Source organism: Ornithorhynchus anatinus, chromosome 5, assembly GCF_004115215.2.
Source record: "Ornithorhynchus anatinus isolate Pmale09 chromosome 5, mOrnAna1.pri.v4, whole genome shotgun sequence".
In the NCBI taxonomy this organism is placed as follows: domain Eukaryota; kingdom Metazoa; phylum Chordata; class Mammalia; order Monotremata; family Ornithorhynchidae; genus Ornithorhynchus; species Ornithorhynchus anatinus.
In genome coordinates, this window is record NC_041732.1 from 33227811 (window position 1) to 33247178 (window position 19368).

Below are 19368 nucleotides of genomic sequence, written 5' to 3' on the forward strand. Positions count from 1 at the left end.
GTTCTAATTTCAGCCCCGCCACTTGTCTACCGTATGACCTAGGGCAAGTCACTTTACTTCTCTCTAAGATCCAATACCATTCTCCCTCCTACTTGGACCGTGAGCTCCACGTGGCACTTGATCTTGTATCCACTTCGGTGCTTAGTACGGTGCTCGGCACATAAGCGCTTAATGGCATAATTAGCGTTACACACATAGAACCAAAAGGAAGGGGAAGGGAGGAGGGGTTACGATTGACGGCGCCAGCCCAACTCCTCTGGAGATGGAGAAAGCGGTGGAACGCCCCTCAGTCTCCTCTGGGTTTCTGGGCTCCTCCGGTGCCGAGGTAGGAGGACAATTTCAGCTTCCCTGTCAGGGAGGACGGTGGGCCTACGGGTGCCCGACGCGAGGGACGAAGGGGTAGAGACAGAAGCCGTGGCCGGGGGCCGGTCGTGGTCACAATCGAACCGTTCGTTTATTGCTGGGCTGTCGCCTGGAGTGGCCACGGGCCCGTCAAAGTGCATAGGTGGGATGGGGGAGATAGGTGGGGGGGCGTCCTGACCCACCCTCCCCAAGCAGTAATCCCACGGTGCGCCCCCTCCCCAGCAGGGCTTTCCCCAGAGAGGCAGTCGGTGGGTGGTGGTTAGCTCCGGATTGTTATTGGGGCGGGAGGGGAGGCGAGGACAGCGGTCACCCCGTTTCCTCCCCTCAAAACACCACTGGGAGAGGGGCGGGGCTGCCCGTTGCCGGTCTCCAAGGTGGCGGCTCGGCCGGGAAAGGGAAGGCCGCCCGGGCCGCTCCTCTCCTCCCTCCTTCCCGAAGAGGAGCGCTGCCAACTGCAGTCTTGCTGTGAGGTAATGCTTGGCACCGCCGGGGTGTTCCCACAGGTCCAGACATACTCTGGGCAGGCGGGCGGGGTGGCCGCAGCAGGGCGAGGAGGGCGCACGGTGAGAGGGGGAAGGGCACAGGACGGGCCGCCTTTCTTTTCCCTCCTCGCCCCCGGTCCCCGGAGAGGACGGGCCGGCCGGGCCCGCCGTGGGGCAGCCCGGACTGGCGTGAGGTCCCGAGCTCCCCCGCCGGCTCTTCCTCTCAGCCTGGCGAGGTGGAGGAGCCGGGAAGGCCGTCGTGGATCTAGGTCTGCCCTTCCCGACTCCAAGAGACTCAGGTGGCGGGAACCTGCCGAGATGGGTGTCGGGGGGCCCCGGAGTGAAACCAGCCAGAACCATTGCCCAGCTTTCTCCTCCTCCTCCTCCTCTTTCTATTCCTTCTCCTCCTCCTCCTCCTCCTCTGCCCAGCCTCTGAGCTTCCTGGCTGCAATGGCATCAAGGTTCTCATTAGCAGGCTGCCCCCGCCTGGGTGTGGAACACTGGGTTTGGGTGCCTGCCATCGGTGGTTGGGAGTTTTGCAATGTCTAGGGGAGGGGGAGAGCGGGAAGGGAGTTGCGCTGAGGGGTAAGGGGGGCTTCCCCACCTCTACCCCTGCCTAGGGTCAGAACAGAGGCAACAAATCAAGTCTCAGCAGCTTCCCTGGTGCCTAGTGGAAGAGAGGCAGGATGGGGAGGGCTGCCAGTTTTGTCCCATATAGAGAGATGCGCTCCGGGGCCCGAGTGGGCAATGAAGCCATCTGCCATTTCCTGCCGGCGGGATCGGCTGCGCCTTCCGCCTCCACGCAAGAGGCCGGCCTCCTCCGGGAGCTCTGGGGAACGGAAGGATGAGGGTGTCTGTGAGGAGGAGCGAGAGAGGGTGGGACGGTCTGTGTCCCCGGACTACCCGTCCTCTGCGTCCTCGAGGGACGGGGCTCGCGGTTGACGCATCCCGGGAGCTGCGCCTTCTGCCCCTCCCCCAGCACCCAGGTGCCCCGAGGAGGCCGCGCCCCGCCAAACAGTCACCCTCGCCGGGCCCGGAGTCCTTCCGACGGAAGGTCCCGGCCGCCGCTCGGAGAGCCGCCGGGAGCCGAGGCCGTAGAAGCGGCGGGGGACGGATGAACCTCGGGCGGGCAGGTTGACAGAAACCAACGTCGGGCGAAAGAGCTCATCCCGGCCGGGGCCCGGCCGCTGCCTCGCTCGTCGTCCGGGCTCATCGGGTGTACCCTCGGCAGTTGGGGAGGGGAGAGGAGGCAGGTTCACATGGGCACCGTGGGAGGGAACTTGACGAAAGCGATAGCAGCCAGCTCCTTGCAGAACTCCTCCAACACTACCACACCCTGCAGGAGCATCTGATGATCCAGCCTGAGGGGAAGACGGAGAACAAGAGGTAAACAGCAGGAACAGGCTGCCATACTTGCCCTGGGGCCCTGCCAGCTCCGGGCCGAGACGGGACCGGACCCCGGGCGTCCCGACCGGGACTCGGACCCGCCCGGGGGCCGGGACCCCCACACCGACCCGGGGCGCTCCCGCCCTGTGGCTCCGGGCCCGCCAAAGCGGCCCCTCTAGTCCCTCGGGTACTTACTGCTCGCCGGGACCCTGGCCCATTAGCTGCTTCCTGACCAGGAGCAGCTTTCCCGGAAAGTGTGACACCCTCTGCAGCCTCTGCATCAGGTCTCCGATCACCTAAAAAGTGGGATGGGGGGGGAGAGGGAGGGAGGGGAGTTAGGGTGGAGACCGCGGGCACCCTCGCGCTGTGCCCAGAGGCCCGCTGTTGACGAGGTGACATTCCCTTTCCTTGCTGTTTGCCCCTGTGCTGCAGCTCCACCCCCAACCTGAGCTCGTCCCCATCCCCGTGTCCGGTAACAAATGACAACGATTGTGTTTAATAAGCGCTTACTATGTGCCAAACGCTGGGGTAGATACTAGATAATCGGGTTGGCCCCAGTCCCTGTCCCACACAGCGTTTTCAGCCTAAAGGGGAGGGAGAACAGGCATTCGATCCCCATTTTTCAGATGAGGAAACTGAGGCACAGAGGTCCAGGTCCCACAGCAGGTAAGGAGGAGAGTAGGGATTAGAACCCAGGTCCCCTGACTCCCGGCCCACGCTGATTCCGGACATCCTTACCCGCACCAGTACGGAGAAGAGGCTCCTACAGCCAGGGGCCAGGCTGATGTAGGGGTCCAGCAGGTACTCATGGATGTGGGGGTGGGGGAACAGGGCGAGGCGTGACAGGACGGAGGTCACCTGCAGGTTCAGGTGGTACGGCTGCGGAAGACGGTAGAACCAGCTAAGCGGCGGGTCCCGGCACTGCCCCCCGGCCGGGGAGGGGCAGGGAGGAAGAAGGGGTCTCCGAGGGTCCTCCGACCCCTCCCAGCCAGGCGGTCGGCCGGTGCGTACGTGCGCGGGGGAAGAAGGCTGCACGTGATGCGTGTGTCACGGATTCCCTGGGGCTGAGAGCCGGAGCGTGTCGGGGCGTGCGCGGCTGCGGCGGCACGATGGGGCTTCCCAACCGGGGAAGTTGGGGCGGAGGGAGACCAAGACTCCATTTGTCTGGGAGGGAATCTGTGACTCCCTCCTCCAGACCGTATGCCAGGTCCCTCGGCGGCGCCCCCGCCCCCCGAGTTCTTCAGGCCGGCGGCCTGCACCCTGAGCCCGGTGTCCTTGTCCCCGAGCTGGGCGGGAGTGCTTGTCCCCTCACGCCCGCAACCGGAGGGCTTGCCCTGCTATTACCTGGTCCAGGATCCGCGCCATCCGGTCGAAGAGCACGTGGAGAAAGAGTCCCTCGTAGAAGGGGGTCTCCGGCTCGGGGGCTTCCAGCGGACGGGGAGTCGGGGGCCAACCCCAGGGGGCCACCCGAGCACAGCACTCCTGAAACTGAGAGGAGGGAGAAGCGCTAGGGGAGAAAAGGGGCTGGACTCGTGGGTCGGGGGGTGCTGGATGGACAACAGGATACCTCCCAGCGCCACCCGTTCCAAGCCACTGGGCTACAGAGGGGGAAGCCAGACTCGCCGGCTGAGAAGCCGCGGGATCTAGTGGACAGAGCACGGGCCTGGGAGTCAGAGGGACCTGGGTTCTAATCCCGGCTCCGCCACGAGTCTGCTGTGTGACCCCGGGCAAGTCACTTAACTTCTCCGTGCCTCAGTTACCTCATCTGTAAAATGGGGATTACTGATGTGAGTCCCACGTGGAACACGGACTGTGTCGAACCCGATTAGCTTGTATCTACCCCAGATACAGAGTGTCTGGCACACAGTCTGGCACTTAACAAATACCATAAAAAAAAAATCCTGGCTGAAGCTGAGGGAGCTGAAGAACCTCAGAGAACTCGATCCCTAGGTATCCCCAACCAAGATGATGGGTCTTGTTTCGTCGGGGGAAACCAAGGTGGGGAGACGGGGAACTCACCAGCCCATAGGCATCATGGACGTAGGTGTCATATCCCGTCTCCTCCAGGAAGGATGAAGTCTTGGCTTCCTCTGGGACCAGGCAGAGGAAGCTATGAAAGAAACGGAGGCTGGGACCCAAGGCACTGGAATAAATTCTCCTTCAGCCTCTGCCCAAGCCTTCCTATCCTGAATGTGGGCGAACCGTCTCTCCCCGCCCACGCCGCAGCTCAAGTCAAGTAACGGTGTCCATTGTTCCCCAAATCAATTCCCTCCCCTACTCTCTCCCCGGCTCCTTGGGGACTCTCCCTGGGAGCTCCGGAGTAGGAGCTGAGTCCGTGTCTCCCTTCCAGCCTCCTGGCCCACCTTGGCTGTGGGGTCACTACCGACAAGAAGCCTACATCTGGGAGATCTGGATCCTGCCCAGACTCAGGCTTAGGGCAGGACCTCAGCTTTCATATTAATGTCTGTCTCCCCCTCAAGTCTGTAAGCTTAGTATGGGCAGGGAATGTGCTAATTCTGTTGTACTTTCCCATGCACTTAGTACAGTGCTCTGCACATAGCAGGCGTTCACTAAATTCAATAAATGATTGATTGATTGATTGATTAGGATCACTCGGTCCATGCTGGAGCCATCTGGGAAATTCTCTCCTGTGGGCAACAGACCTCAGGCCCGTGAAATGGTGACCTGAACTCCCAAGGTAGAGACCTTTTCCCGGGGTGCCTGGTCCTGAGGTGACTGGGATTAACTGGGGAGGCCCTCAACTCTCGCCTGCCTCATGGCAGAGCTCCAGGCCTCGGCCTAACCCAAACCGACTGGATTGAAGGTGAATCCACTGTTTCTTTAGTTGAAGGGAAAGAAAAGAACAACAGCTCGACTGGGGAGTGAAGTCGGGTTCTGGGATCCCTGAGGCCTCCGTCCTCCCTCCTAGGGTTATCTCCCCTGGCCTAAGAGCCCCCCAACTACCTGTTGACAATCTCGGTCACTGCCGTCTTGCCATCCAGGTGGGAGGTGGTGGGCCGAGGCCTTGGCGAGGGTTGGAAGCTGGCGTCTAGGAAGCCGTCCGGGAAGTAGGAGTCTTCTTCCAGTTCCCTGAAAAGAATGGCAGGCGTTTGTGCGTACGAGTCTGAGGGTGTGTATCGGATTGCCATGGCCCCCGACCTCTCTTCTGTCCATCTTCAACCCCTCCCCGTCTGCCCCTCCCTGGTCTTCCCCCCATTCTCTCCCCAGCTCACGCTCGGCCCCTCCCTGACCACCCCCCCGGCCCAACTCCCTGGCCTGCCCCGTCAACCCCACTCCTTGGCCTGCTCTCCAGCTCCCTCCCGGTTCACCCCCAACCCTTCCCCAGCCCACCCCGGGATTCCCACATTCCCACTCACAGATTGTCTTCGTAGCTTTCAGGCTCCGGCAGACCCCGAGCCAAATAGCTGCGAGCTTCCAGGTTTCGCAGGAGGAGGCTGTGGACAATCTGCTCATGGGGCTTCTGCAAAAGCTCCTCGAATAGCCGCAGGGTTGCTATACTGATCTGAGGAAAGCAGGACGGGGGCAAGCGAGAAATTGTTCTTTTTTTCCCCCAAGGTGGAAAACGAGTCACCAGGAGTCTCCAAAGCATCAGGGACGCTTCAAAACCGCTTGTTCAGTGAAACCTACGTTTTCTCCGGGGGTCTTGGCCCTGGGCAGCTAGTGAAGCCTAGAGGTGGCTAGGCTGGAGAGGAAATTTCTGGGGGAGTACACAGCCCCAACCCATGCCGGGGCTGGTGGCTCCGCTCACGATTATCCCTTTGGTTTTGAGGGGGTTCGGGACCTGGAAGAATCGTCAGGGAGGGTCGGCTGGAGAAGGGCCCTCCATTGAAGATTCAAGCTAGAGACGGAGGGACTTGGGGCGGGGAGGGAGGATGGGAGAGGCCGAAGAGATAACGAGGCCGAAGAGATAACGATCACTCACCTCATCAGAGAGGTGGTCACAGTGACTGATGAGGTGGGCGCACAGTGGATGGGAACTATCCAAGGGGGTTCCGGGCTGCGGGTCGGGGCCCAGCAGGAAAACCACCATTTCTTGCAGCAGGGCCGGGGAGTGAAGCTGGTGAAGCAGTGCCGTCAGCAGGGCCGTGGAGGTCAGAATGTCCCTCTCTGACCTGTTGGAGGAGAGGGCGGGGACACCCTGAGGACCAGGAGACGCAGGGGCAGGAGTCAAGGCCCAAGTACGGTGGACAGGCCCCAGGCCCCAAGTGCACCTTCCGGGTTCTTGCTCCAGCTTGGGGAAAGGGACGGGTTCCTCACTGACCTATTCCTGCGCTTCATCCCAGTTTCCTCCCTTACGGAGAATTGCCTGGGAGTGGCTGACTGGACTCTGTCATTCCCGGTGGTGGAGAAATGGGAAACGGGATAGGGGGGACACGGTTTTCTGCAATTTGTTTCTAAATTTAAACTTCATTTTGGGTGATCTTCTCCATGGGACCAGTTTCTTCTCGGGGATTTTCTCTGCTAGGCCGCGGTTCAGCAGGAGAAATCTCTGAGAATGAAGTTTAAATTTAGGGAGCAAAATACAAAGTGCTGGCTTGCCCTTCCGCCTTTCCACACTCCCTCCCCCAGGGTGCCTCTGCCCCGGGATAATGGGCTACAGCTGTCATTCTCCAGGGATCATTTCGAAAGGGATCCCCTTCCATATCTGTCTGTCTGCCTGCCTGTCTCCCAGGGCTCCGGGAGAGGTGAGAGCCGGAGAGGACGGAAAAATCCTCTGTGTCCGAGGCCCCAGGATAGGTTCGTGGCTGACGGGTGAGGAAAGCACCGATGCCAGTGCTCAGCCAGGAACTCCGGTGGTCCCAGAAAATGCAAGGGAGCTGGGGGAGAGGGAGGAAAGGCGGGCGAAACAGGGAGGGGGATGAGGCAGGCCCCGGGCAACAGGAGCTCTAGGTACACTCACATCTGCAGGAGCTGGGGTTGTAGTGTTTCCATAAACAACTTTTCCACCACGGCCTTCGCCAGGGCCGCTGCAACAGTCTAGGCAGCAAAGAGAAGAAGAGATGGGCAGAGTTCCTGTCCCTCCACCTGCCCCACCGATTCAATTGGGAAGGCCGATTCCACGGACGGGGGCAAGGGGGGAAGGTGGCTAAGACGTCATCCCCTCCGGGAGGCCCGGTGCGGTCACCTGGCACCAGACCCCACCAGGAACCCGTGCCCACCCACCTGGGAGCCCTTCTTAGCCCCTCTTTACCGCCTGGGCCTCTCTCGTAAGGTGGTCACAGTAATCGAACCATTCCAAGAAGCCGGTCAGGTTCTCTCTGCCGGGAAAGGAGGCCTCTTCCGAGGGAGCGGCTGGCTGCCTGTGGGGAAGGAGGAGAACGGAGGAGGAGCTTAACGGTCCCTCTCCGGAGGGACGTCCAGGCGCTCTACCCTCACCAGGATCGGCTTCTGAAGCATTTCCTGCCCGCTCTTGGTGTCTGGTTCTGCCACGGGTGCCCGCAGCAGTCCACGTGTACTCATCACGTTTCACCTCAGACGCCTTCAGCCCGATGTACTCGTGTCACGTGGAAGTCTGTTCAAATCCCTAAACGTAGGCGTTTCTCCAGGGAGACCCCTGACACCCTTCCATCAGATCCCATCCCGGACCCTGCTTACAAAGGCGCCACTTCCAAGTCAAGACTGGACGCTTTCGAATTTCTAACCACCGCCACACGCGGGCCACTGCCCCTGTACCCACATCGCTACCCTTGCCTTCTGGGAGGTGGCACCAATGCCACGCCCCTGCCCCGCCACCATCCCCTCCCCGCTAAAGCTGCACCTGCAGTTCCCCCTCGTGTGCTCGGAGGCTGCGGCTACACGACCAAGTCCACCGTTCCGGGCCGCCACCTACTCTGCCGCCGAGAAGCAGCACGGCTCAGTGGATAGAGCGCGGGCCGGGGAGTCGGGAGGACCTGGCTTCTAATCCCAGATCTACCCTATGTCTGTTTTGCGACCTTGAGCAAGTCAATTCCCTTCCTCTGTGCCTCAGTTACCGCCTCTGAAAAAAGGGGGTTGAGACTGTGAGCCCCATGTGGGACGGGGACTGTGTCCAATCTGATCAACTTGTATCTACCCCAGCATTTAGAACAGTGTTTGGCACCTAGTAAGCGCTTAACAAGTACATAATCATTATTATTATTATTATGAACCCCGAGGCAGTCACTTCACTCCTGGGCCCAACCTGACCCCAACCTCTGCCCATATCCTCATCCTTCTATCCCAGTGCCAGTTCTTCCCTTGGAAAGCAGCGAGATCACAGGGGAGCACTGGAGCCCGGGGTCTCGGGAGGCCTCCCGTCACCTCTGAGAGAGGGTGGCCGGATGGCCAAGTCGCCCGGCCTGCCCGGCAACCGAGAAGAGGTGATACACACTGGTTGGGCAACCGGGGGTGGCACTCTCAGTCTTGTGAGGGGCTTTCTTTAGGGACTACCTTGGGTAACACGCTGAACGCCAACCTTCGTCGATGCCTGGGCCTACCTCCAGCTGACCGTCTCTGGACTGGTGATGTCGGCAGGGTCGAGGCAGCCGGGCACGGCTCGGTACAGCTGGCACAGGTGTCCCACCACTAACTGGCACAGAGGGCTGCTCTGCACGAGGTAGGAGGCAGCGGCTGGCGGGGCGATCCTCACTAGGAGCAGCAGGTTCTCCTGGGCCTTCAGGGCCACCCGGTTCTTCTAGGGGGTGACGACGTTAGGGAGTCAAAAGCCCCCTCTAGACTGTAAACTCCTTGTGGGCGGGGAGCGTGTCTACCAACTCTGTTATACTATACTTTCCCAGGCAGTACAGTCAGTGCTTGGCACACAGTAAGTAGATACAATTATCTTCTATCTATCCCAGTGCTTAGTACAGCGCTCGCCACACAGTAAGCGCTTAACAAATACCATAATTATTAAGTGCTTACGAATTATCACTGATTGGTTGATTAATTAATCGATTAAGGGTCTGGCAGGCCTCCTGGCCACACTTGCCTAGTGCTCATCTTCTTCTACCTCCCCAAGGACACCACCTCCCGGTCATTCCCTGCACCCCCTGCCACCCTGCCCCGATCCGAGCCAGCACCTTGCTCTTGCACAGTCTGAACAGAGAGATGAGAAGATTATTCTCCGCTCTGCCACCTTCGGACTGTTCTTCGGGATCCCCGGGCAAACTGGGGCCAGCGGCCAGGGCCTCCCAGTTCTCTCCACCGGGTTCGGGGGCCTTATTGGAGGGGCCTTCAGGAGAGTGGCTCTTGGTCTCAGGTCCAGCTGCCTCTCCCTGGCTATGGGCGGGTTCCTCAGAGGCTTTCCTCTCCACTGCCATCTTCTTGCCCTGTGGAGAGGAGGCCCAGAATGAGACGAGTGAATGGTGGGGGCTATTGCTCTTCATAGGAGGCCCGGACGCGGTGACCGGGTGAGGCCTGGAGGGACCCGAGAGCAAGGACTGAGACTCCAAAATGTCTCTTGGGTTGAGCTGTTGAGCTGTCCCCTCACCCGCTATTTCCTCTAATTTTTTCTTCCCCACGTCCATGGTAACTGGTTTACAGGTGCACCGACTTTACAAAGCACTTGTAACAATAATAATGATAATGACAAAAAAGATTGGCTAAGTACTTACAATGTGTCAAGCGCTGTACTACGTGCTAGGATAGATTCAATCAAGCCAACACAGTCCCTGCCCCATAAGGGGATCACATTCTAAGTAGGAGGGAGAACAGAATCTCTATTTTACTGTTGAGGAAACCGAGATCCAGCGAAGTGAAATGACTTGCCTAAGGTCACAAAACAGGCACCTGGCAGAGCCGGGATGAGAACCCAGGACCGTGTTTCAGAGCCCGACACAACCCCGCCACTGTTCTTAATCACGGAAACGCTACTGTGCATGGGGGGAATACTTCCAGTGATCTGGGAAGGGGAAGGAACGTGGACAGAACACAGGCCTGGGAGTCAGAAGGACCTGGGTTCTAATCTTGGTTCTGCCACTTGTCTGCAGTGACTTGGGGAAGTCACTTCCCCAAGTGTGCCTTGGGGAAGTCTGTGTCTCAATTACCTCACCTATAAAATGGGGATTAAGACCTTGAGTCCTCTGTGGGACGGGGACTGTGTCCAACCTGATTGATTAGCTTGTATCTACCCCAGTACTTAGAACACGATTGATGCATAGTATGCGCTTAACAAATATCATTATTATTATTATTATTATTACCTATGTCCGGGATCAGACCAGCCAGAAACGGTTGGATGCACAGCAGCTGCAAGGTTCTCTACCCATGTGCCCACGCAGCTTAGTGGGAAAGCTATCCTCATCTTCTATCTAGAGGATGCTCAGAGAAACTCACTCAAGTCGGCCTCAGAGCTCTCGGACTCTGCCTCCCTAGGGCGGCTCTGCCCCCTGTGCTAGGAGGGGGGCCATGGAGATAGTGTGTGGGGTGGGTGGGGGGAGGGTGGCGGGTGTCTCCATCTCCAGGGTGCAGCAGCTCCTCATCCCCATCTTCCCAGGGAAGGCACTCACCTCCAGGATATAGGTGAGCAGGGCTGGATCTTCCTGGATCTTGGTGCAAAGGACAGTGGTGAACTGCACCTCCTCCTTTTCTGTGGGGGAGTCGGGAGCGGGCCCCCCAAGCCTCAGGAGTTTCTGGGCAGAAAGTACAGAGAAGCTGTGAGCAAGGGGCAGGGAGGGGGGCCTGGACCCCATCAGCCGCCGCCTCACCTTTCCCGGCACTTACCTGCACGGGCCGGTGGACGTTGAGGTAGTGCAAAAGGGGATGCTGGAGCTGGGCCAGGACCCTGCTGAAGAACAGGTACACTTGTTGCCGCATGCCTGGGGGGTACTGGGGGGACAGCAACACAAGGCATTGTTTGGACCCCACCTCCTCAGAGGAGCCTCCCCCATCCCACTCCCACCTGGCCTCCTCCTAATCTGTCGGACCACCCTACCGTGAGTTTGGGGTTGAAAGGATGGTCTCAGTGAAAGCCTCACATTTCCGACTCCAGGTCCCTCTGACCCCACATGACCCCTGACCCTAGATCACCGCTTCCCCAGTGTGGGAGGAAGAGCAGCGTGGCCTAGTGGCTAGAGCAGGGGCCTGGGAGTCAGGAGGACCTCAGTTCTAAACCCGGCTCTGCCACTTGACTGCTGAGTGGCCTGGGGCAAGACACTTTGCTCATTCAACTTCACTTCTCTCAGTTACTTCATCTGTAAAATTCATTCAGTCGCATTTACTGAGTGCTTACTGTGAGCAGAACACTGTTCTGAGCACTTGGGAGAGTCTCTTAAGACTGTGAGCCCTATGTGGAACAGGGACTGTGTCCACCGTGATTAGCTGGTATCTGCCCCAGCACTTAGTGTCTGGCACATAGTAAGCGATTAACAAATACCTTAAAAAAAAGAGGCACCTCAGGTCACCTCCATCATGAGGCATGAGAAGAGAGCCAGGAGGTTTACGGTTTAAAGGTTCTGGAGATGAGAATGGAATCCAGGGCCGAGCTTCATTCATTCCTTCCTTCCTTCCTTCAATTGTATTTATTGAGCGCTTACTGTGTGCTGAGCACTGTTCTAAGCGGTTGGACATTGGCTTCAGGCACCTGCAAGGCTTTCTCTCCCTTGGGGACTGTCTCGGGGGCTCGAAGGACCCCCGAGGGGAGGCACCAAGCAGCAGCGGGGCCCCGGGAAATTGCTTCTGCCCTTAGGCCCTGATGGACCGTACCTCAGCCTTCCCCAGTGTGCACAGGGTTTCCAGAATCTTGTGCTGCAGCAAGTACTCCAGGCAGGGCCCTGCTTCTCCTGCCGCCGGCTGCTGCTTCTCCTCAAACACCAGGATGTCCAGCATCTGCTTCAGGTGCCACGGGATGTCCGTCTTCTTGGCTGGGGTGTTCTCATCTAGGCCGAGCAGAGAGGGCTCAGAAGGGGCTGGGGCTGGGCTCCCTCTCTGCCTCCCAATCCCCCTGCCGTAAGTCAGGAGGGGCGGTGGCCGGGGGGGACGGGGGCAAGTAACGCAGAGGGTAGCTTGGGACCCGGCAGAGAGGCCAGGTGGCAACCGAGTCAAGCCAGACCCTATGGAGAAGCTGACGTGCTTTTGACTAGAAATTGCCGCAGATTTATAACCTGTGGACAGCCTGTTTCTGTGGTTATAGACATTCCCACAAGGGCCAAACTTTGGATAACGGCCCAGGGTCGAGGGGGACTAAAGGACAGGAAATGGAGCTAGAGATCGAGACAGAGGCAGAGAAGACTAGAAAGTCTAGGAGACCCATAGACGGGGAGACCCCCAAATGAAAGAATTAGAGACATACCCACTCTCACACACATAGATGTTCACACGGCATAGCCAGGTGCTCACACATTTTCACTTACATAGACGCTCACACATGCACACCCAGGTTCTCACATACTCTCACCCTCAAAGATCCTCACATGCGCACACCCAGGGTCTCACATACTCTCACCCTCAAAGATCCTCACACATGCACACGCAGGTTTTCACACACTCTCTTCCCCCACACATGCACACCCAAGTTCTCACACGCTGTCTCACATAGATGCTCACACATACACACTCAGGTTCTCACACACTCTCACTCACATAAGTGTTCACACTAGAACACCCAGGCTCTCTTCACCCACACAGATGCTCACACAAGCACACCCAGGTTCTCACTCTCTCACCCACAAAGATGTCCACACTTGCACACCCAGGTTCGCCAACACAAACTCACACTCCCACACTTTACACACCCCTCCACTCACACCCACCCACCCACCCACTCTCAGAAAACACTTTCAAACACATGCTTTCCCACACATTCTCACATTCTCTCTCACAAACAACACGCCCTTCAGATACAGACCCACTCACAAAAATACATACCCTCGCCCACAGTCTCTTGCAGGCCCCACCCCCCCACCCACTCTTCCCTTTTCCAGTAATTTTCCCATTTCTTTCTCTAGGACAGTGGGAAAATGCTATAGGCCCTCCCATCCTTTTGGGGCCCAGCCCAACAGTCTGGCTCCTTGCTGAGTTGGGGGGCGGCTGCTGCTCTCTGGGGTTTCCAGTGGGTGAAGGTGAGCAAGGAAAGAGCAGGAAGATGCCAGCCGCCCGGAGACAGAGGGACACGCAGCAAACCCCAACCTGCAGAAGGAGCCGGAGATTTGCCACTCTTTTTTTCACATTCTGTTTCGTTTTTAATGGCATTTGTTAAGCGCTTACTCCGTGACAGGCACTGTACTAAGCGCTGGGGTAGAAAAAAACTAATTAAGTTGGACACAGTCCCTGTCCCACATGGGGTTCATAATCGATCCCCAGTTTCCAGATGAGGTAACAGGCACAGAGAAGTGAAGTGACTTGCCCAGAGTCACGCAGCACACAGTGGAGGAGTCGGAATTATAACGCAGGTCCTCTGACTCCCAGGCCCATGCTCTATCCACTAGGCCACGCTGCTTGTGCCAAGGGAACGGTCCAGTCAGTCCGGGGACTGAGATAGCACTGGGGACAGAAAGGCAGGACATTTCGGCTTGATGGTCAGTGCCAGTTTAGAGGTTGGGAGACCTTGGCACTTTCTGTGCTCTTCGGTCTGATCATGCCCAGATGCGGTCCAAATCCTAGGGCCGCTGGCCAAAGCGGTGCCGGCTTTTCCCCTCTCCCTCCCGTCAAGCCCTGGGGCGGCAGGCTCCCACCTGTGGTTTCGACGTAGTAGTGAGTGATGCCCTTCCAGTGCTCCACAAAGGCCTCCAGGAGGTCAATGCTGGGTTCACGCTGCAGGGAGAGCAGAGGTTGGTCTGCGGAGCGGCCACCCCGGCTCTTAGCTCGTCAACAGATATTTATTTTGGATCATCAATGGACGCTTATTGAATTTCTGCCTGGAGTAATACAGGGCCAGGTCTCTGCAGTCTTCTGCCCGAAAATCCCTGCGCAACCTATCCCTCGTGTTTGGAATGACCTCCGTGACCAGAAGCTGTCTAGGCGAACCCCATCTCTTTTCTAAGATCTGCAATCCATTCCTCCCCCTCAACTTCTACTCATTATCGGGTATAAATTGCACAAATGATTGTATGTCCATCTGCCTTGACTCCCCTGTTACACAGATAATGGAATTTACTCTTTAACATGTACACCAAGTTCATAGGTTGTACAGCCTATTTTCTGTTTAGTAAATACTACTTTTTGGTTTGTTTTTTTTTTTTTACCAACTAACTGATTCTGTGTTGTTTTTTTCTGGGATCCTCGGGATCTTCCCGAAAGTAAACACCACAGATCAGAGCGTTTCCACTTTCCCTGTGGGTCATCAAAAAATTTCTGATTCTTCCTCAGCTGCCTGATTCCTGAGTGCTCTAATTAGCCCTGCTCCTCGCTGACCCTCTGGTTCTTCAAGAACCACCATTACCACCATCATCATCATCAGTGGTATTTATTGAGCACATTCTGAGTGCCAGACACTGTACTGAGCACTGCTTGGGAAGAAAACAGCAGAGGCCAGACATACAATCATGGCCCTCCAGGAGTCAGCTCCTCTGGAGAGTTCTTGTCTTCCAGATGTTTCTTCCACCTCCCTTCACTCTCAATCTTCTCTCTCAACCTCTCTGGGTCTCAGAGGGTGGGTCCATGCCCATAGGCCATAAATTGACTTCAACAGCTCACCTTCCTCGAAGTGAGTCCTATGGCTAGGCCGCTAATTAACCGCAACTGTCTTTCAGCAATTTTTATAGTATTTGTTGAACGCTTACTATGTGCCAGACACGGTACTATGCGCTGGAGTAGATAAAAGCTTATCAGAATGGACCCAGTCCCTGTCCCATTTGGGGCTCAGAGCCTTCCTCCCCATTTTACAGATGAGGTAACTGAAGCACAGAAAAGTGAAGTGACTTGCCCAAGGTCACAGAGCAGACAAGTGGCAGGCCCGGGATTAGAACCCAGTACCTTCTGACTCCCAAGCCCATGCTCCGTTCACTGGGCTATATTTGTGAGTAACAGCCAAAGGACAGTAACTACTCACTATCGGTAGGTTTTTGTTTGTTTTTTTTAGGAAGGAGAGCAGGAGAAATTTCACTCGGGTTATTTCCCTAGCACTGAATAAATGTAGCTCAACTGACGCTCCCATCAGAAAGTTATTTTTATTAGTATTACAATTATTATTATGCAACAACAACAACAGTGAACTAGGAGGAGGGTGTGGGCGATTTTCTCTGTTCTCCAGAGTGGGAAACTGAGGCACAGAGCACTGGAGTGATTTATCTGGGGTTACACAAAAGGTCAGTACCAGGTAAACACAGTTTCTCAGTCCCCTGCGTCCTTCGACTCGCTGCCCACCCCCCTCCGCCCCTTAACCTTAATTGGGGCAGGTCTTTGTCTGGTCGCTCCCTTGGTTTGGGTATCAGGGTAGGTTTGGAGAGGACGGTAGACACAGTGGGAATTTGTGTTCCAGCCATCCGGGAAGAAATACAACTAGCTCCGCAAAGTCATATGGGGTTTTGTAAAGTAATAATAATAATAATTATGGCATTTGTTAAGCATTCGGTATGTGCCAGGCACCGTACTAAGCGCTGGGGTGGATACAAGCAAATCGGGTGGGACACGGTCCTTGTCCCACACGGGGTTCTCAGTCTCCATCCCCATTTTACAGAGGAGGTAACGGAGGTACAGAGAAGCGAAGTGACTTGCCCAAGATCAAGACAAGTGGCAGAGCTGGAATTAGAACCCATGACCTTCTGACTCCCAGTCCCGTGCTCTATCCACTACACCATGCTGCTCCTAATAAGCACTCTATTATAACAAATACCATAATTATCATGACAAATACCATAACTATTCTAGCAAATACCATCATCAATATTATTATTATTAGGTGTCGGGCACGAAGCGCTGAGGTGGATACAAGCAAATCGGGGTGGACACAGTCCCCGTCCCACACGGGGCTCGCAGTTTCAATCCCCGTTTTACAGATGAGGTAACTGAGGCCCAGAGAAGTGACTTGACCTCGGGCGAGTCAAGGTCCCCCAGCAGACACGTGGCACAGTCAGGATTGGAAGCCAGATCCTTCTGACTTCCCCTGCTCTATCCACTAGACCACGCTGCCTCTGAACATAAACGGTCTCCCGGCCGCACTCCTGTGACCCCGCTATGGGGGCCGTTCCCCTCCCTAAGCTTCCCGGGGAAGGGGCACTCGGGGAGGGGAAGCTCAGTGGCGGTCGCTTCGCCGGCCGGTGTTTCTGGGCCAAGACAGGGAGTGGAGGCCAGGCTCTCGGGGTAGGGTGGGGGAGGTTGGGCACAGGGCGGGGTGGGCACGGGATGGGCACAGAGAAACATCTGGAGATCCGAACGGAAGGTTCTGTGGCAGCGGTGGGTGGGCAGGAGGTGAGGGGAAAGCCGTCCAAGGCCTTTGGGTAAGGGTTGAGGGAGAAAGGGAAAGGGCCCGTCCCTCCTCCAGTCCTTCTCCGCCCACTTCAGCGCCTTCCGCTCCAACCCTTGGCCGCCGCTCCCTGCCCCGAGCCCGAGCCCGGCCCTCTCGCCCCCAGCCTGGCCCACGGCCTCGAGCTTGTCCCCGGGCCCGCTGCCCCCAGCCTGGCCTTCAGCCCTGGGCCTCTTGCCCCCAGCCTGGTCCTGAGCCTGGGCCCGAGCCTGCTGCTCCCAGCCTGGCCCTCGGCCCCGAGCCTGGCCCTGGGCCTGCTGCCCCCAGCCTGTCCCCGGGCCCGCCGCCCCGAGCCCGGCCCCGGCCTAGCCCTCGGCCCCAAGCCTGCTGCCCCCAACCTGGCCCTTGGCCCCGAGTCTGTCCCTGGGCCTGCTGCCTCCAGCCTGGCCCTCGGCCCCCAGCCTGACCCTCGGCCCCAAGCCTGCTGCCCCCAGCCTGGCCCGGGCCTAGCCCTCGGCTCTAAGCCTGCTGCCCCCAGCCTGGCCCTTGGCCCCAAGCTTGTCCCCGGGCCTGCTGCCCAAGCCTGTCCCAGGTCCTGCTGCCCCTGCCTGGCCCCGGCCTAGCCCTCGGCTCCAAGCCTGCTGCCCCCAGCCTGACCCTGCTGCCCCCAGCCTGGCCCTCGGCCCCGGGCCTGCTGCCCCCAGCCTAGGCCTTGGCTCCGAGCTTGTCCCGGAGCCTGCTGCCAAGCCTGTCCCAGGTCCTGCTGCCCCCAGCCTGGCCCCGGCCTAGCCCTCGGCTCCAAGCCTGCTGCCCCCAGCCTGGCCCTTGTCCCCGAGCCTGTCCCCGGTCCTGCTGGCCCCAGCCTGTGCCACGGCCCCAGGCCTGTCCCCCAGGCCCCGGGCCGGTCCGGCCGGTCCCCCTCCCCGGACTACCCCCTTGCCCCCGGGGCCGTGCCCATCGTCTCACCGCCCCCACGGCCTCCTGCAGCAGCGCTCCGAGCCGGCTGAGCATGGCGGCGACGGCGGCTGTTCGGGCTGTCGGGGGGAGCCGCCGGGGCCCCGGGCCGGGGCGGGGCGGGAGGCGGGTCCGGACCCTCCCCCTCGGGCCCGGGCACCGCGGAGCCCCGACCCACGCTCCCACCGAGGCCAGCGAAGGAGCGGGGACCCGGGGAGCAGGACCCCCCCCCCCCCCAATCCCCGGGGGGAGGACAGCACCGCACCCAGGAGGAGGAAGGAGCTCCTCACCTGCAAGCTCCGCGTGGGCCGCGATCGGGTCTGATTAGCGTTAGAATGCGGCTCCCAAGCGCTTAGTACAGCGCTCTGCACAGAATAAACTGTCAATAAATATCTATTTTTTTACTTGTCTTGATGTCCGGCTCCCCTCTTCTAAACTGGGAGCCCGTAGTGGACAGGGATTGTCCCTCTCTGTTGTGAATCGTACTGTCCAAGCCCTTAGTACAGCACTCTGCACAGAATAAACTCTCAATAAATATTGATTTCTTTACTCGTCTTGATGTCCGGCTCCCCCCTTCTAGACTTGGGAGCCCGTGGTGGGCAGGGACTGTCTCTCTCTGTTGCTGAATTGTGCTGTCCAAGCGCTTAGTTCAGCTCTCTGCACAGAATAAGCGCTCGATAAATACTTACTTCTTTACTTGTCTTGATATCTGTCTCTCCCCTTCTAGACTGAGAGCCCGTGGTGGGCAAGGACTGTCTCTCTCTATTACTGAATTGTTCTTTCCAAGCGCTTGGCACAGCGCTCTGCACACAGTAAGATCTCAACCAATATTTATTTCTTTACTTGTCTTGATGTCCGGCTCCCCTCTTCTAGACTGGGAGCCCGTGGAGGGCAGGGATTGTCTATGTTGCTGAATTGTACTGTCCAAGTGCTTAATACAGCTCTCTGCATACAGTAAGCGCTCAATAAATAGGACTGGCTGACTGAATGAATAAATAAATACGATTGAATGTATGATCAGGGAGGAGGAGGAAGGAGGAGGAGATGTGCCCTCTCTCCTCAAACCCTCCAGACAGTGACTCTCCCCTCGCCCCCGCAAAGCCTTAATTAAGGCACACCTCCTCCAAGAGGCCTTCCCAGACTAAACCTCACTTTTCTTCATCTCCTCCTCCCTTCCGCATCACCTTGATTCTCTCTCCCTCCTCCCTCCCTTTTCCCTCTCCCCGCCCCACAGCACTTATGTACATATCTGTAATTCGATTTATTTATATTGAGGTCTGTTTCCTTGTATTGACGTCCGTCTCCCTCCCCTTCTGGACCGTGAGCTCCTAGTGGGCAGCGATCGTCTTTATCGCCGTATTGTACTTTCCTAATAATAAGAAGAATAATGATGATGGTATTTGTTAAGCTCTTACTATGTGCCAAGCACTGTTCTAAGCGCTGGGGTAGATACAAGGTCAACAGGTTGTCCCACGTGGGGCTCATAGTCTTAATCCCCATTTTACACCTGAGGTAACTGAGGCCCAAAGTCGCAAGACTGACAAGTGGCGGAGCGGGGATTAGAACCCATGACTTCTGACTCCCAACCCCGGGCTCTTTCCATTAAGCCACGCTACTTCTCCATCACCCTGTGCTTAGTACAGTGTTCTGCACACAGTAAGCGCTCAATAAATACAATTTAATGAATGAATAGGGGAGAAGGAGGGGAGCGTGCCCTTGTGGATGGTCACAGCCGCGGTAGCTCCTGAGGAAAGCTGGAGACCCTTAAGGGGGGACTTGACAGCATCCACTCCACACGGGAGGAAACTGGGGGGCTGAGAGAGATGCCAGGTACCAACCACCGAAGGAGGGAGTCAGCTAGCTGCC

The 19368-nt window shown here is 57.7% G+C and overlaps 1 protein-coding gene across 2 annotated transcripts; it reads right to left on the bottom strand.

The window, feature by feature from the left end:
* Nucleotides 1-424: 424 nt before the first annotated feature.
* On the bottom strand, nucleotides 425-17583 carry FHIP2B (FHF complex subunit HOOK interacting protein 2B). 2 transcript variants are annotated; one of them, XR_003759846.2, is made up of 18 exons: nucleotides 17515-17583; nucleotides 13880-13958; nucleotides 11913-12085; nucleotides 10932-11036; nucleotides 10718-10840; nucleotides 9290-9538; nucleotides 8708-8904; nucleotides 7444-7552; nucleotides 7153-7229; nucleotides 6175-6364; nucleotides 5609-5754; nucleotides 5196-5321; nucleotides 4251-4341; nucleotides 3576-3719; nucleotides 2970-3110; nucleotides 2427-2527; nucleotides 1868-2206; nucleotides 425-1674 (listed from the first exon to the last, which is right to left on the bottom strand). XR_003759846.2 is itself a non-coding variant. In XM_029066056.2 (17 exons), the coding sequence occupies exons 1-17, from the start codon at nucleotides 17557-17559 to the stop codon at nucleotides 2101-2103; spliced, it is 2202 nt and encodes a 733-aa protein (XP_028921889.1). In that variant the 5' UTR covers nucleotides 17560-17583; the 3' UTR covers nucleotides 425-2100. The 2 variants fall into 2 exon arrangements, 1 of the variants encoding a protein (XP_028921889.1); XM_029066056.2 differs by having other exon boundaries at nucleotides 425-2206.
* Between the last annotated feature and the right edge of the window lie 1785 nt (nucleotides 17584-19368).

Bases quoted from the DNA above. Each gene is read 5' to 3' on its own strand.
- FHIP2B (XM_029066056.2), bottom strand. From the start codon at position 17,559: ATGCTCAGCCGGCTCGGAGCGCTGCTGCAGGAGGCCGTGGGGGCG. The intron at 7,553-8,707 runs GTAGGCCCAGGC...CCTTCCCCACAG, and splicing joins CCAGAGACGGTCAGCTGGAG to GCAGCCAGCCGCTCCCTCGG. The intron at 6,365-7,152 runs GTGAGTGTACCT...CTCCTCCAACAG, and splicing joins CAACCCCAGCTCCTGCAGAT to GTCAGAGAGGGACATTCTGA.